The sequence below is a fragment of the Rhea americana genome, unplaced genomic scaffold (genome assembly GCF_003343005.1).
Source record: "Rhea americana isolate MKP2758 unplaced genomic scaffold, rheAme1 scaffold_402, whole genome shotgun sequence".
NCBI lineage: Eukaryota > Metazoa > Chordata > Aves > Rheiformes > Rheidae > Rhea > Rhea americana.
The window spans coordinates 132,263-148,451 of record NW_028186538.1 but is presented as its reverse complement, the minus strand read 5'-3'; the positions used below and the strand labels follow the sequence as shown (position 1 = coordinate 148,451).

The 16,189-nt window shown below is 43.5% G+C and overlaps 1 protein-coding gene across 1 annotated transcript in view; it reads right to left on the bottom strand.

Moving 5' to 3' along the window:
• FASN (fatty acid synthase) overlaps positions 1–16,189 on the bottom strand; it is a 48,971-nt gene that overhangs the window by 3,318 nt on the left and 29,464 nt on the right. Inside the window, exons 29-42 of the mRNA XM_085314379.1 lie at positions 15,732–15,910; positions 15,109–15,228; positions 14,842–14,964; positions 13,432–13,655; positions 12,953–13,154; positions 11,718–11,869; positions 11,138–11,229; positions 10,836–10,987; positions 7,219–7,461; positions 3,601–3,789; positions 2,584–2,811; positions 1,985–2,205; positions 1,357–1,455; positions 946–1,197 (exon numbers count right to left, since the gene is read on the bottom strand). Coding sequence (XP_085170505.1) covers positions 946–1,197; positions 1,357–1,455; positions 1,985–2,205; positions 2,584–2,811; positions 3,601–3,789; positions 7,219–7,461; positions 10,836–10,987; positions 11,138–11,229; positions 11,718–11,869; positions 12,953–13,154; positions 13,432–13,655; positions 14,842–14,964; positions 15,109–15,228; positions 15,732–15,910 — 2,476 coding nt within the window. The remainder of the gene's footprint in view (positions 1–945; positions 1,198–1,356; positions 1,456–1,984; positions 2,206–2,583; positions 2,812–3,600; positions 3,790–7,218; positions 7,462–10,835; positions 10,988–11,137; positions 11,230–11,717; positions 11,870–12,952; positions 13,155–13,431; positions 13,656–14,841; positions 14,965–15,108; positions 15,229–15,731; positions 15,911–16,189) is intronic.

Here is a 16,189-nt window from a genome sequence, read left to right as displayed (position 1 = left end):
AGAATAATTTACCTACTATACCAAGCATGAATAATGAAGTAGCTATTTCCCTGCCCTTAAAGCCAAATAACCCTCCACCAAACACATCCCTCTCTCCCATTCCCAGCCTCCCAATATCTCTTTCTTTAAGGGTGTTACGTAATTTTGTAGATTGGAATCAAGAATGAATGTGTATGAAAAAGTCTGAAGAGATTAGGAAGCTACCTGGATTGGAGATATTAAAGAGTGGCAAGTTGTTCTGTAAATTCCTTCTTCTCTGGTATCTTTACAGTAAAGTAAGACACCTCCCATTTTATGTGAACAGAAGCTAAAGAACAGAGGCCTTATTTAGAACACAGACCAAAAAAACTGATCTGTTACCTATAAGTTACCCATATACTAACTTCTACAGGGTCCACAAAAGGTGACTAAGCAAAGCTGCCTCTGTTGGCAGAAGGCCAACATTTGCTCTTCAAAAATCTGCCCGTGTGTACTGGAGACACTGTAAGGGTCTACAGTCAAGAAAAGAAGCAGAAGTTTATTTCTCTGGAGTTGCTCTCATAACATCTTTGTTATACAGAGTGTATTTGGGGAGCTGCAAAAATTAGCCATGGAAAAAGTTATCTGTCCAGTAGAGAGGTTAGATCTTCTTTTGGTCCCTTACTACCCTGAGAAAAGGCCTGGAACCAAACCAAGTCATTCGATTTTCAGGACACTTCCTTTCTTTGTAGAGCTCAATGGCTGCACTATATGTATGTGTGTGTATATAAATATATATGTTTATATATATATACACTCACACAATATATATATGTGTATATATATATATATATATATATTTATATTTGCTTGTTTTACAGGTGAGTTTCATCCCTTCTCACTCAGTAAGAAGGATTTTCCATGCTTTTCTTTCGTTCCTCAAACTATCGGAGAATCTCAAGAGTCTCCAGTGTGCCTCCGACTGACCTCTGAGAGTCTGTAGTCTCCACCTAAGCCTTCTTCATACTCATTGTGAGTCTTTGCCCGCATCAGTGTTACGTTCCCATGATACTTGGACTCTGGTATATACTTGTCAGCAGCCTTCAGTTTGTGGTAAAAGGAAGTAGCAGCAAAGCTGAGTGCCTCACGATTGATATTTTTATGAATCTGAGTTATCAGGTCTGCAGCAGCGCTGACACGGGCCTCCAGATCTTTCAGGGGCAGAAGAATCTCCAACAACTGGAAACATGATTTTTTTCCATTATTTTCAACATCTAAATATCTGGTTACATTAAAACCAACCAACCCCCCAAAAAGTCACCACATACTAAAACAGATCACACACTAAAGAAAAAAAAAAAACTCCCTCTTCCTTGCACTATTAGAAACAAATATTACCTTATTGTATTCAATGCCTGTAAACTGCTGAACAAAGGCACATAATGCTTCAGTCTCCAGTGCAGCCTCATTTCCTTGGGTCAATTTGGCTCTGTAACTCTGGAAAAGAGAAGAGTGGAATACTAGCACAGAGGGATATGCTTGCTTTTGAATGTTAGACAAAAAGAATTCCAGAGCATAGGGCTCTGAACTGGGCAGAGGGGGACAACTGAAGCCTGGGTGTTGGGGGGGAAAGATACCTTGAGGACAGAGATTAGAACACTAATCCACAGATGACAGTCGCCAAGAGCCTAGGATCCTCTATAAACTACCATGATAATGAAAAAGAAGGCTTATGCAAAGTTTCCTAGCAGCCCACATTAGGATGTCATCTTGCAGGCTCTAGGATCTTCCACACGACATATACTTTGTGGCCCAGCTCTAGCCAATTAACGAAGCCTCTGCATCTCTACCCTCCAACAGTCCTTAAGTGTCCATTATCTATTATTTGCAGCTCTTTCCCACCTCCCCTGTTATGAAAGTTGTCAGTTTTTCAGTTGGCTCACATATAGGATATTAAACTCCCAAAATGTGAGTGCTGATAAGACAGGATGGTCTCCAGATGGAAGATTTGCCTAACACCTCTTACTTGAGTATATGCTGCCACAAATGAATGAGACCCATCAAAGAGGAATAGACTGTTGAGTGCATGGGAGGCATTCTGTTGGGCTTGCAGCTGGGAACACATTTCAAAGGCTACACAGGCACCAAAAGAATATCCAGCAATACGATAAGGTCCTTCAGGCTGTATCTGCTTCATACAATCAATATAATAGGCTGCCAGGCTCTGTATGCTGTCCAGAGGAGCAGCTAGAACATGAAAAAAAAAAAAAAAAAAAACAGTTAGAAACAGGCTCCAGTCAGACACTGGGAAAGATAATTATGTTTTCATGAGCTCCAAACCAAATCTATTAGAAACATCCAGGTTATTTTCAAGGTAAAACACATCATGCCTTATTTTTCTCCCACGTAATAATCTACTGGCAGGGACCGAATGCAACAGCCAGTTGTTCCATTTGCCCATACACATGCATCTTCAATCTAACTTAGTACACGGCCCTATATAGACTGCAGGTACTGATGTTTGATCCTCCAAGTTTAAGAGTCTAGAGCAAAGCTTCCTCTACAAGAACAATAAAATTTAGAATATTAGGTTTACCAATTCAAGATATACAAGAACTTAGCTACCTTTTGTGCACTGGAGCCCATAGCATGGCATATGAAGTCTGGAGGCAAGAGTGTAGAAGACTGCGATGGATCCTTCAATTGGGTGAACAAGGAAAAGAGGGCGTTCTGTGCTCTGAACATCATTGAGACGGGTGATCGTTGGATCTTCTGGATTCACCAACAAGTTGTTCAGATCTAGTTTTGGAGGCTCACCTGGGCCAGTCTTCATAAGCTGAGATGGTTTCAGCTCTTTGAAGGGAAGTATACCAGGCAAACCCAGTTAGATTCAGGACCAGATTCTTGGTCATATAAACATAGCCCTAAAAGAGATGCTAAGAGCTGCACTGGATTAGCCCACTGGCTTACTAAGACATCATGGTGCAGACAGAGAGACCTCCCCACTGTCAGCTGCTTGTTGACAGCTGTACTTAACAGTAAGCAACAGTAAGTTAGTTTATTCCTTCGAGAGATAAAAGCTCTCAAATTACATCCTGCACAGTACCACGTAAGAGCACTCATGCAGGCAGTTACTATGGAGCAACTGATTGACAGTACCTTGCTTATGGATCCATGGCTAATACTAGAGGGAATTTAAACCATTTAGAGATCTAGAGAGATTATTTTTGTCAGGCTCTTAAAGAGAATGGGTACATGGAAGATGCTTATCACACTGAGCCTTGGCCAGGGATATTTCTATTGCTTTGGTCTTGCCTTTACTATTTTCTTATTTGTCCTACTAGCATAGCTACTGGATGACCTGGTTAGGTCCAGTATTGTATCTCTATTACTGATACTACCCAGGCAATAGAACAGCTTGCAAAATTTTTCTTATATCCTTACTCCATAAATGATGGTCCTAACCCAATGGTCAGTGAACTTCAGTGGCACATCTGTCATTTAAATTCCTTTCTGCTATTATCAGATTTTATTTCATCATTTGACAGAGGCTTATGGCATTAGCAATGAAAGTGGTGGATTGGAAGCTTAGTTGTTTGCATTCAAGTGATTAGGGTAGTAACCCTAATCTAGATGCCATACCCTCTGCCATCCCAGACTTGGAGGAAAGTTCGCGTAATTTGTTGACTGTAAGGAGTCGAATTTCTCTCATGGTCATAACGATGTCATAGTCCCTCTCCAGTGTCTGGCGCACCTCCACACCCATCAAGGAATCCAAGCCCAAGTCTGCCAAGGAGCTCTCAGCATTCAGACTACTCACATCACGGACCCCTGAGGAAAAACAGTACAAATATCAAAAGAAAAATAAAAGGTGGGGGGCTGATTTCTTTTCTGGCCTCTCTAGTTGAGGCCAGAAAAGCAATCTTCTCAATTTTTCAAAAAAACCAGAATGTAACAGAAATCATTTTTCTGTGCTACATGTTTATGATTAATTTCCTTCTTTTCTCCTCAAACCTGAATAATATGCAGGCACAGAAGCAGAAATCCCTTTCAGGATTTACCTATCGCTTTCACAAATCCTCTTCTACAATCCACAGGATCTAGCTTTTAGAGTACCTGTTAACTGTACACAGCTTGATGACAGAGTATACACCCATTCCAGCTAAAGAGCTGTGAATGTCAGCATATCAGCCCTAGATCAAGTTCACAACAGCCAGCCAGAAGAATTTCACATACTGGAAGCTCTAACTGAAACAGAGGTCTTAGACCTGACACTACTAATCCTAGGCTATGACATAAAATTTGAACAGTTGTCAGTGGCAATAATGGTTGACTGCAGCAACTGATGCTTACTATGAGAATAATCACCTCTTCCTTAAGTCTTACACCCCTTTTCTCCTTCAATTTCTGCACTGTTCCCAGTCTCTCACACTTCCTTTTCCTGTAAATGCTTCTCCTAATGACAGTTGGACCTACATTTCTTCCCCCCTGCTGCCACTTGTTCTGCCCCATGTTGCCACCCAGGTTTCTCCCTAGCTTCTCCCTTTGTCATCTTCACCTACTCACAGAATCACAGAATGGTTGAGGTTGAAAGGGACACCTGGAGATCATCTAGTCCAGCTCCCCCACACCTCCAACAAGGTCACTCCAAACAAGTCCTTGCCTAGGACCCTATCCAGACAGCTTTCGAACATTCCAAGGATGGAGACTCCACAACCTCTCTGGGCAACCTGCTCCACTGCTCAGTCACCCTCACGGTAAAACAGCTTTTTCCTTATATTCAGCTGGAACTTCCTGCATTTCAGTTTGTGCCCGTCGCCTCTCACCCTATTGCTGGACACCACTGAAAACAGTCTGGCCCGATCCTCTTTACATCCTTCCTTCAGATACTCATCTGCAGTGACTAGCTCCCCCATTCAGTCTTCTCTTTTCCAGGCGAGACAGCCCCGGCTCTCTCAGCCTTTCCTCAYTTCAGAGATGCTCCAATCTCTTAATCATCTTAGCAGCTCTTTGCTGGACTTGCTCTAGTAGTCCCATGTCTCTCTTGTACTGCAGAGCCCAGAACTGGACACAGCACTCCAGGTATGGCCTCACCAGGGCTGAGTAGATGGGGAGCATCACCTCCCTTGCCATGCTGGCGACACTCTTCCTAACACAACCCAGGATACCATTTGCCTTCTTTGCCACAAGAGCACATTGCTGGCTCATGGTCAACTTGTTATCCACTAGGACTCCCAGCTGCTTTTCTACAAAGCTGCTTTCCAGCGGGTCAGCACTCAGCTTGTACTGGGGTATGGGGTTATTCCTCCCCAAGTGTAGGATTCTGTACTTCTCTTTATTGTTTTATTATTATTATTCATGAGGTTCCTCTCTGCTAATCTCTCCAGCCTGTCAAGGTCCCTCTGAATGGCAGCACAGCCCTCTGGGACATCAGCCACTCTTCCCAGTTTTGTATCATCAGCAACTTGCTGATGGTGCACTCTGTCCCTTCATCCAGGTCACTGATGAGTAAGTTGAACAATACTGGACCTGACCCCTGGAAGACACCGCTAGCTACAGGCATCCAACTAGACTTTGCACCACTCGTCACAACCCTCTGAACTCTGCCCTTCAGCCAGTTTTCGATTCACCTCGGTGTCTGCTCATCTCACCCATACTTCCTCAGCTTGCTTATAAGAATGTCATGGGAGACAGTAGCAAAAGCCTTCCCGAAGTCAGGGGAGACAACAGCCACTGTTCTCCCCTCATCTACCCAACCAATCATTCCATCATAGAAGGCTATCAGGTTGATTAAGCATGATTTCCCCGTGGTGAATCCATGATGATTACCTCTGATCACACTCTTATCCTTCACAAGCTTTGAAATGGTACTCAGGATTAGCTGCTCCATCACCTCTCCTCCCTTCCAGACTAATTCTACAGCTGGTATACTTTCACAGACGTTCCCTCATACTTCACATAGCTTATTCTGTGAAGTCAGATTTACTGTCAGTTGTTACACATGATTCCTTAAATAATCCTGAGGAGACTGTCTTTTTAATTTGTCTGTTGGTAGAAAACTAAAGAATCAGTATATGCTTCTGTCTGGAAAAGAGACAGCTGCAGTGGGACATAGCAGAGTTTCAAGGGTTTATTCACTTTCAATACAAGAATAAGGGACAAATGACAGTAAAAGGAAGCAGGTTCAAAACAAATGCAAGAACGTGGCACTTCTCGTAACACATGGTTAAGCTATGGATATGAGATGTTCACATACGATCAGCAGAGCTGATAAAAGAAATACACTACAGGTTACTAAGAATATAAAATGCCACTATTTGTGGAATGGGGAAATTTCTGAACCACATGTTTGAAAGCTGGAATAGTACTCAGCAAGTTAAATATATTTGCCCTACTATACTCTATTCTAGGATTTTGCTCTTGTGGACTGCTGTTCCCATGTGTTCTCCATTTGCGGAGAGGCACCAGTCCACTCAAAGAACTGCAGAGGCTGAGGAAGAGATATGCATGCTTGCAGAGAAAAGCCCATATTGAAGGAGCAAATGGATTGTTGGGGACAGTGAAAAAGAAGCAGTGCAAAGGGGTGGTTGGAGAGGCAAACAAAAAGACAAGGGAAGAGGAGGAGGATGAATTAGAGGGAAATACAGTGTAGAGTGCCTACAGCAGCTTCACTGCTTTCCAAAAGCATTGAACTGTTTAATATTATCCAGTAACACTCAGCTTTTACCTGGCAGGCTGAGTTTTGTCCACTGGTCGTATTGGCTTCTCTGTTTGGTGTTATACTCTGTCCTAACAAAATCTTAAAGCCCTCAAGGCAAAAAGCAAAAAACCTAGCCAAGAAAAAAAGCAAACTGATTCTAAAGGACAACAAATTAAATAAAGGGAAATGGTGCAGAGAAAACAAATACAAGCTTTTTTAAAGTAAGTGACAGATAGGGAATCAGAGATGTACAATACACATTTAAGAGAGCACCCCCAAAAGTTCCCACCACTCTCTGAAGCTAGACAACAAGTCTTCAGCTGCTGCCCAGTCTTGTTCTGCCTAGTGGCGTGGCAGAATGAGGGAAACAGGCTTTTTGTCACTGTTGAACACAGGATCCTGGGACAGATGGTCCTTTGACACAGCCCCATAAAGCTATTCTCAGGTTCTCATGCACACTTCTAAGGAAATAACCATACCAGCAATATCCTCCTGACTGCTTAGCAAGACAACTTCTAGAAGTCAGTGTCAGCTATGCAGTTACTAGTCTCTGCACCTACCCAGAATGTGAGCAACAGCTTCCACAATATCCCGTTGGCTGCCTCCTTCACTTTTCACAGAGATCTTCTCTGCTAGGACAAAACTGGACATGACAGGATGAGGTTGATTCAGAAAGATATCAAGCACCTCCAGGCATGAGCTGATCTGCTGGGGTATGGTTCCTGCAACCACAACCTCTCTGTTTCCCAGTGTCTTCATAAGGATACCCACATCACCAATGGCTCCCCATTGGATTGCCAGCCCTAGAGGAAAAAGCAGAGAAAAGAACACATTAGGCTTTTAACTAACTTAAGTTAGTTGACTAAAGCACTTGGCAGCAACAAAAGGCAGTTGAAAACACCTAGGTGAATGCCTGTGTGCATGAAAGTGAATGTCATTTCCTTTGTACTGTTAAATAATACACATTCATACATGAATCAGAGTCAGTAAGGTTGGAAGGGACCTCTGGAGATCATCTAGTCCAACCTCCCTGCTCAGCAGGGTCACCTAGAGCATGTTAGACAGGGTTGCATCCAGGCAGGCCTTGAATATCTTGACTATCTCCAGAGAAGGAGACTCCACAACCTCTCTGGGCAACCTGTTCCAGTGCTCTGTCACTCTCACGGTGAAGAAGTTCCCCCTCACGGTCAGGCGGAACTTCCTGTGCTTCAGTTTCTGCCCATTGCCTCTTGTCCTGTCACATGGGACAACTGAAAAGAGTTTGTCCCCGTCCCCTTGACACCCTCCCTTCAGGTACTTATACACATTGATAAGATCCCCCCTCAGTCTTCTCTCCCCCAGGCTAAACTGGCCCAACTCTCGCAGCCATTCCGCATAGGGCTCCAGCCCTCTGATCATCTTTGTAGCCCTACGCTGGATTCTCCCCAGTAGCTCCGTGTCTCTCTTGTACTGGGGAGCCCAGAACTGGACGCAGTACTCGAGATGAGGCCTCACCAGGGCTGAATAGAGGGGCACGATCACCTCTCTCGACCTGCTGGCAACACTCTTCCTAATGCACCCCAGGATACCGTTGGCCTTCTTGGCCACAAGGGCACATTGCTGGCTCATGGTCAGCTTGTCATCCACCAGCACTCCCAGGTCCTTCTCTGCAGAGCTGCTCTCCAGCAGGTCAGCCCCCAGCTTGTACTGGTGCCTAGGGTTATTTTTCCCTAGGTGCGGGACTCTGCGCTTGCCCTTGTTGAACCTCAGGAGGTTCCTCTCTGCCCAGCTCTCCAGCCTGTCCAGGTCTCTCTGAACAGCAGCACAGCCCTCAGGTGCATCAGCCACTCCTCCCAGCTTGGTATCATCAGCAAACTTGCTGAGGAGGCACTCCGTCCCCTCATCCAGGTCACTGATGAAGAAACTGAACAGGTTGGGACCCAGTACTGAGCCCCGGGAGACTCCACTAGCCACAGGCGTCCAACCAGATTCCGTGCCACTGATGACGACCCTCTGAGCTCTGCCTTTCAGCCAGTTCTCAATCCCCCTCACTGTCCGCTTGTCTAACCCACGCTTCCTGAGCTTGTCTAGGAGGATGTTACGCGAGACAGCGTCAAAAGCCTTGCTGAAGTCAAGGTACACAACATCCACTGCTCTCCCCTCATCTACCCAACCAGTCACTCCATGATAGAAGGCTATCAGGTTGGTTARGCAGGATTTCCCYTYGGTGAATCCAYRCTGRSTACTCCTGATCACCTTCTTTTCCTCCATATGTCTGGAGAGGACACCCAGAATGAGCTGTTCCATCACCTTTCCAGGGGATGGAGGTGAGGCTGACTGGCCTATGACTGCCTGGGTCCTCCTTTTTGCCCTTCTTGAAGACTGGAGTGACATGGCTTTCTTCCAGTCCTCAGGCACCTCTCCAGTTCTCCAGGACCTTTCAAAGATGGAGAGAGGCCTGGCAACAACATCCATCAGCTCCCTCAGTACCCGTGGGTGCATCCCATCTGGGCCCATGGATTTGTGGATGTCTAGCCTGCCCAGAAGGTCTCTAATCCTTTCCTCCCCAACCAAAGGAAAGTCTTCCCTTCTCTGGACTTTCTCCGTCACGTCCAGGCTGCAGGATTCATGAGGGCTGCCCTTAGCAGTGAAGACTGAAGGAAAGAAGGCATTCAGTAATTCTGCCTTCTCTGTATCCCTTATCACCAGGGCCCCTGCCCCATTCAGTAGCAGGCCCACGTTTTCCCTAGTCCTCCTCCTGCTGCTGATGTATTTGAAGAAGCCCTTCCTATTGTCCTTGACATCCCTTGCCAGACTCAATTCCAACTGGGCCTTAGCCTTCCTCACAGCATCTCTACATACTCTGGCTGCATTCCTATAATTCTCCCAAGTAGCCTGTCCTCTCTTCCACATTCTGTGCATTTTCTTCTTCTGCCTGAATTTGGCCAAGAGCTTCTTGCTCACCCATGCAGGTCTCCTGCCCCTTTTGCTGCACTTCTTACACATAGGGATATACCACTCTTGAGCTTGGGAGGATATGATGTTTGAATACTAGCCAGCTTGCCTGGACCCCCCTTCCTTCTAGGGCCTTAACCCATGAGACTCCACCAATTAGGCCTCTGAAGAGCCCAAAGTCTGCTCTCTTGAAGTCCAGGGTTGCAATCCTGCTTGTTGCCCTAGTTCTTTCCTGCTGGATCCTGAACTCCATCATCTTGTGGTCACTGCAGCCAAGGCTGCCCCCAACCTTCACATCTCTTACTAGTCCCTCTCAGATGGTAAGGACAAGGTCCAGCAGGACACCCTTCCTCGTAGGCTCCTCCACCATTTGTGACAAGAAGTTGTCATCAATGCATTGCAGGAGCCTCCTGGTCTGTTTGTGCCTTGCGGAGTAGTCCCTCCAGCAGATGTCAGGTTGGTTGAAGTCCCCTATGAGAACCAAGGCCTGTGATCATGAGGCTACCTCCAGCTGTCTATAGAAGGCCTCATCAACTTTCTCATCCTGGTCAGGTGGCCTGTAGTAGACACCCACAACTGTGTCCCCTGTGCTAGGCTGCCCTTTGATCTTTACCCATAAGCTCTCAGCTACCTCCTCCTCCTCCCTGCCTAGGCAGAGCTCAATGCATTCCAGTTGCTCTCTCACATAAAGAGCAACTCCACCACCTCGCCTTCCTGGCCTGTCTCTCCCAGAAAGCACATAGCCATCCATGGCAGCATTCCAGTCATGTGAGCTATCCCACCATGTCTCCATGATTGCAATGAGATAGATCACAGCCCTGCGATCGCACACAGATCTCCAGCTCCTCCTGTTTGTTCCCTATGCTGCGTGCATTGGTATACATGCATTTCAAAGAGGTGGTTTCCCAGGAAAGGTGTAAGGGGGTCCCCCATAGCCGTTTCCAAAATGCACATCCCAAGCTGCATGCACCCGTTGGAGGCCCCCCAACCCAACTTGTGTTTCATTGTCTACCCTGTCTGTATGACACGCTCCCTCCTACCTAGTTTAAAGCCCTCTTTACTAGGCTGGCCAACCTGTTTGCAAAGGCAAATGTGCCCCGCTTGGTGAGGTGAACAGTTGGAGAAGAAACACCTTTCAACACTCATGATCAATCAGACAAGTCCACAAGTTTTGGGGAGCTGGCTCTCCTCTGGATTTTTGAAGGGATGTATTTTTCCACCAGATAGATAAAAGTTATCATACCTGGAAGTCCATCACGGTGTCGCTGCTCACAGATACGTTCCATGGTAGAATTGGCAAAACCATAATTGCTTTGCCCAGCATTTCCTCTTCCACAGCTTATAGAGGAGAATGCAACAAAATAGTCCAGGTCTGGGCACTTCTTACGAGTCACCCTTGTCATGGAACACAGAGAGAAATCCATTAGAAAACCTTGCTAACTACATGTTGCCACAGAAGGACAGAGCAAGACTAAAATGACTAAGTTGGATCAACTTCCATCACCATACATGCAATTCATATCTGTCCCTTCTACTGAGGCTTACCAATCCAAATGAAGGGTGCCTGAATATTTGGGCTTGTTGACCTCCCAAAAGAATTCTGGGGTCTGATTTTCAATCATGCCATCTCTAAGGACCTATTAGAGACAAAATAAACACTTTCAGTACCTCTAGCTTTTCTGTTTAAAGTTGCCACGTTTTGACATGTGACAGAACTTCACCACACAACACATTTTTGTAAGTCTCTAGCACAGACATACCCTGAAATACAACAATCTTTTTTTTTTTTTTTTTTTTTTTTTTTTTTTTTTTTTTCCCTCCCCTTAAGTCTGTTGTTCTCAGTATGGACACTGCAGTCTTACCTAGCAAGCTTCGTGTCCCCAGGGGTCATAGGAAACGTTCATCTTATCCCAGAACTGAGCTGGCTGACCAAATACTGTTGCTTCCCAAGTCAAGAGCCAGACCTCTAAGCTTATAGGTCACTAGGTAAGGTTAGAATAAAATGCCTTTTGAAACAGAGAGGCAGTCTAAAACTCTCTGAACCTGGACTGCTGCCTACCCTCCCTACAAATACCATTTTAATGGCTTTCATCTTTTATGAGCCTTGACCATTTCTAGCACTTACCACAGCCAAATTAAAGATGCCCCCAACTGGTCCAAGCTGCAAAGCTTCTTCTATCAATAGCTGTGTTCCTTCAAGTGTTCCAATATCACTGGTGGATACCAACACTTGGATTCCCAGTTCTTTCCATTCTCTAACTCGCTTAGCCTGATAACCTGCAAAAATAGGTGAACAATTCACGAGATGAAGCCTTCAAAACACCATGCTTTGTATAACCTATTTCCTGCACTTTTATGGTTCGATAGGGATTGAACAGATAAATAATTCCTGATTCAGCTAAACAGAAACTCAAAAACATGAGAGCAAAAAATAAAGTCAATTTGATGCAGAGGCAAGAGGAAAACTGGACAGAACTCAAATAGGAGATAGAAGTCACTTGCATGTCTTAGGTATTTTGAATAGACCACAAAGTGGAGAAGAATCAGGGGAACAAGAAGAAAAAAAGTGTGCAGTAGTGAAGGGAAATTAAGAATTTGGATACTGAGATAGGAAAGAATGACTAGATTAGAATCAAGGCATCAGGTAGTAGTAGCACAACCGAAAACAGAAGAAAGAATGAGAGTATTTGTATCTCATACGTTTGCAGAAGGGGTATAATTGAATATCAATATATACAATAGAAAGAAAAATCTGAAAAGTCAGAGTAAAGTTTTGTTATTGCCAAAGATAAGAAATCTCAGTACTGAGATTGCAGTGAAACTGATGTCTCAAATCTCAGTAGAAATGCTAATTGATGTTATTTGATACCAGGGTGCATCTTTACAGATGGGCTGTCTATGTGAAGGGTCAAAGGAAATATTCCTAGGTATACCCTGAAGAACAAAAATAGATTATCTTTAGCAAGAACAGTCATAGGTCATTGTTTATGGCATTCAGTGAGCCACTGAATAAGTCTACGAGGTAGCTGGGTATCAACTGTTGGAGAGGAGGTAAAAATAGAAGACAGACCTCAGGAAAAATCCTGGGGAAAAAAAAAAAGGAGAACATGGATTGACAGGATTAAGAAGCATAAAATGAGAAAAAAGTTGCTAGAAAGAGAGGCTGAGTCAAAGGGTATTTCCTTCTTTAGGATAAAGGGGATGACAGCTTGTTTGAAGTGAAAGGATGTACTCATGTGGGGAGGGCATGGGGGGAAGGGAGGTCAAGACATTCATATTTGCTGATAGAAACTTAAGAGGAAAGACTACAGATCAGAGCTGAAAGACAGTCAAGTCCTGTCCTTTATGATCTTTACTTACCAGTTCGTATGCCAGAACGAGATGTCAGCATAAGCTTCTGTGCTCCTCTCTCGATTAGCCACTGTGCCAACTCAAGGCCAAATCCTCCTAGGCCCCCTGTAATGATGTAAGACTTGGTAGGTGGACAGGAAGTTCGGCAAATGGCAGAAAATTTGACTGGTTCAGATCTTCTTAAAGGATATTCCTTCTCCTCTTCTTGGACCTTCCAGCAAAACAATGAAGAGTTACAATTAGATAAACAATGTGCTTTCTGTCCTTCCACGTAGACTTATACTCCTCCAGTCATCGAGGATCAAATTTCTAGATCAGTGACAGACCTTAGCTACAGATGTTACAATGTCAGCAATAAGAGACATAACTCCTAAATATGCTATCCTAGTTAGCCAAGCTGAAGTTGCCTATGTTGGATATTTCAATCCAATTCATCTACACAGGATGATAGATGAAGCAGAGAATCAAAGTTACAACTATCTCATTACCTTGATCATAACTTTACCAATGTGTTTTCCTTGTGCCATGAACCTGAAGGCAGCTTCTACCTCTTCTTTGTTGAAGACAGTACTCCTCAGGGGTTTTACCACACCATCTTTTATACCTTTCTTCAACAACTCCGATACTACCTCCCACTCTTGGTTTCCCTCCTCAAAGATTGCATCTAGTAGTATCCCATGAAATGCTACATTCTTGAGGAAGAGAGCCATTCCTAGAAAAAGCAATTTGGTTATAATCTCATGCACTGCCATTTCAAAAATAGTCTTGCTTCTGCTTCAGAAGCATTTCTATGCAGTCAATAACATAAAAGCGAGGGGTAAAACAGTCATTAGTTGCTAGAATTCCAGGTTTTTCAGACTCACATATGTGTACAGTTTCTAAAGGCTATATTAATTAGGCTGCTTCCTTCCTTACATACCAGGTTAGCAGACACTCCACTCACATAAAGCAGCGTCTTGTATTTATGATACAACTTCAACAAGATAAACTATAAAATAGTCAGTCCAATATTAGAAAAGAACACTTTGCACATAGAGACAGCTGAATCAGAGGTCAGAAAGAAGTTAGAATTCCATGTGCATCTCATCCATCTCCACAGATGCTTCTACAAGGAAGAATCATTCCGTGACACTAGGATCTTTTGAAATTTAATTGGAATAAGAATACAACAGGAGAACATTCTTGTCATTTTTCACTAGCTGATTGCATTATAATCCTTGAATTTGTCTCTCCATCCTGGAGAAATCAGATAAATCTTGCCCCCCATCATCAAACTGCAACAGAAACTTAGCAAAATACCATACTAAGGTTTCCTTGGATCAAATTCTTTGTAATTAGCTGAAAAAGTTCCAATTATTCTTGTCTTAAAAAAAAANAAAAAAAAAAAAAAAAAAAAAAAAAAAAAAACTTACCCAGAACTAAGGGTAAAAACTTCACCTCCTACAGCTATGAACTTCATTTGCTAGTTTTACAGTACAGTAATACATTATAAATGGGCCTCTTACTTCCCCAAAAGTTTATAATCTTACTACCTTCTAGCCAATCAAGCACTTCACAGGCATTATGTTCTATGCTGATTTTAAGAAAAGACTTTAAGGAAGATAATTCAATTTTGTATGTTTTATGACAGTCTTCCAGGAAAGTAGAGTGCCATGTGTCTCCAAGAAGGCATTTGTTGAAAAGACTAGATAAACTATTAGTGATAAAAGTGAAATAAGTTTTGCAGTGATGCATTATACAAGACTTTTAAAGCCAAAGCAAAATTTCTATTACAAAACAATTATTCCAGCTAAAAACTTTCTGTATTTGGAGATTAGTCTGGATTAAGACAGTGAATAGACTGTGTTGTCATGCTTGCCTAAGCATAACAAAAGATATTTCCTGATACCCTGTCTTACCAAGTTGACTGTTGTTAGACAGATCAAATTTGCCTATTTCCAGAAAGCGCCCATGTCGAGCAAGACAACGCAAACTGGCTTGGAGCTTCTCTTCTGCCAAGGAATTTAGCACAAGGTTGACACCTGCAATGAAAGAAGTAACTATTTAATAACTCAGTCTGCTGAGAGTTTAACCGTGTTGTCTAGTGACCTGTTTCGTCTTTGGAAAGATGCAACTGTGTAATGTGATAACTGGCAAAAGAAAAAAAAAATGCTCCCTGAACATACCTTTTCCACTGGTAACTCGCAGTATGTGTTGCTCAAAGGTAGTATTTCGGGAGCTAGCAAAGCTATTAGCATCCAGCTGTGGGAATCTTCTTTGGAGATATTCACGTTTTTCAGCAGAGCCTGGAAGCAGAAGACAGGCTTAGTCTTCTATGATGCCAGTATACTTTGTTCACTTTTTTTTGATGAAAACAGCACATTTTCATCTTTGAGGTCTTCTGAGAAGCCATCAAGCACTAGTTTCAAAGCTCTCAAACCCTTCTTCTAAGGTTTGACACCTAAGGTTTGCCAAAATTTAGGACAAAGGCTGGTCTAACAGTTACTGCTTATTTATGTGATAGAGCAATGGCCAGAGACAGACCAAGCCTTACAATGGATGGACGTTCTTTGATCACGTAACTCACTTTAACAAGAAGCAGTCTTGTTTTTCTCTTGTACTTTTGAATAGCATAATGTACAGAAGGTAGATGTTTGTTGGTGCGCTAGCAATTTTTAGTAGTCAGCAGCTGTACTTGCCACATATTCTGTTGCTGTCCAGTTAGATTAGGTCAGGGTTATAGCGGATCATATTGGTGAAAAAAATATACATACACAGATTTTCCACCAAATGGGACCTTGGTACTCACCCACAGTAGCAAAGACACGGCAGCCCATGCTCAGGGCAATGGCAATAGCTGCTTGGCCCACACCTCCTGAGCCAGAGTGAATGAGGACACTCTCACCCTTCTTCATACCACCTCGAACCACCAAAGCATAATAAGCAGTAGCATAAACCACAGGAACGGAAGCTGCTTCTTCCAGAGTCCTAAGAGAAGAGAAGAGGAGAAAGTTAGTAGATTCTCCTGATAAAATTTGCTTTTCTGCACTGGAAAGGTAAAACTGCTGATATGGACCAAAAGGTATAAATGGTTTTGAATTATGACAATCACAGCTGCTGAGCACAGCCAAGAATTTCATCCTTCTGTAGAAATATTTCAGTATCTAATCAATAATACTGTAAATCCCTGCCCACACTGAAACACATGGAGCAGACAGTCTAAGGAAGAGGGTTTGATACAAATCACTGTACAGAAAAGTGCTTAAA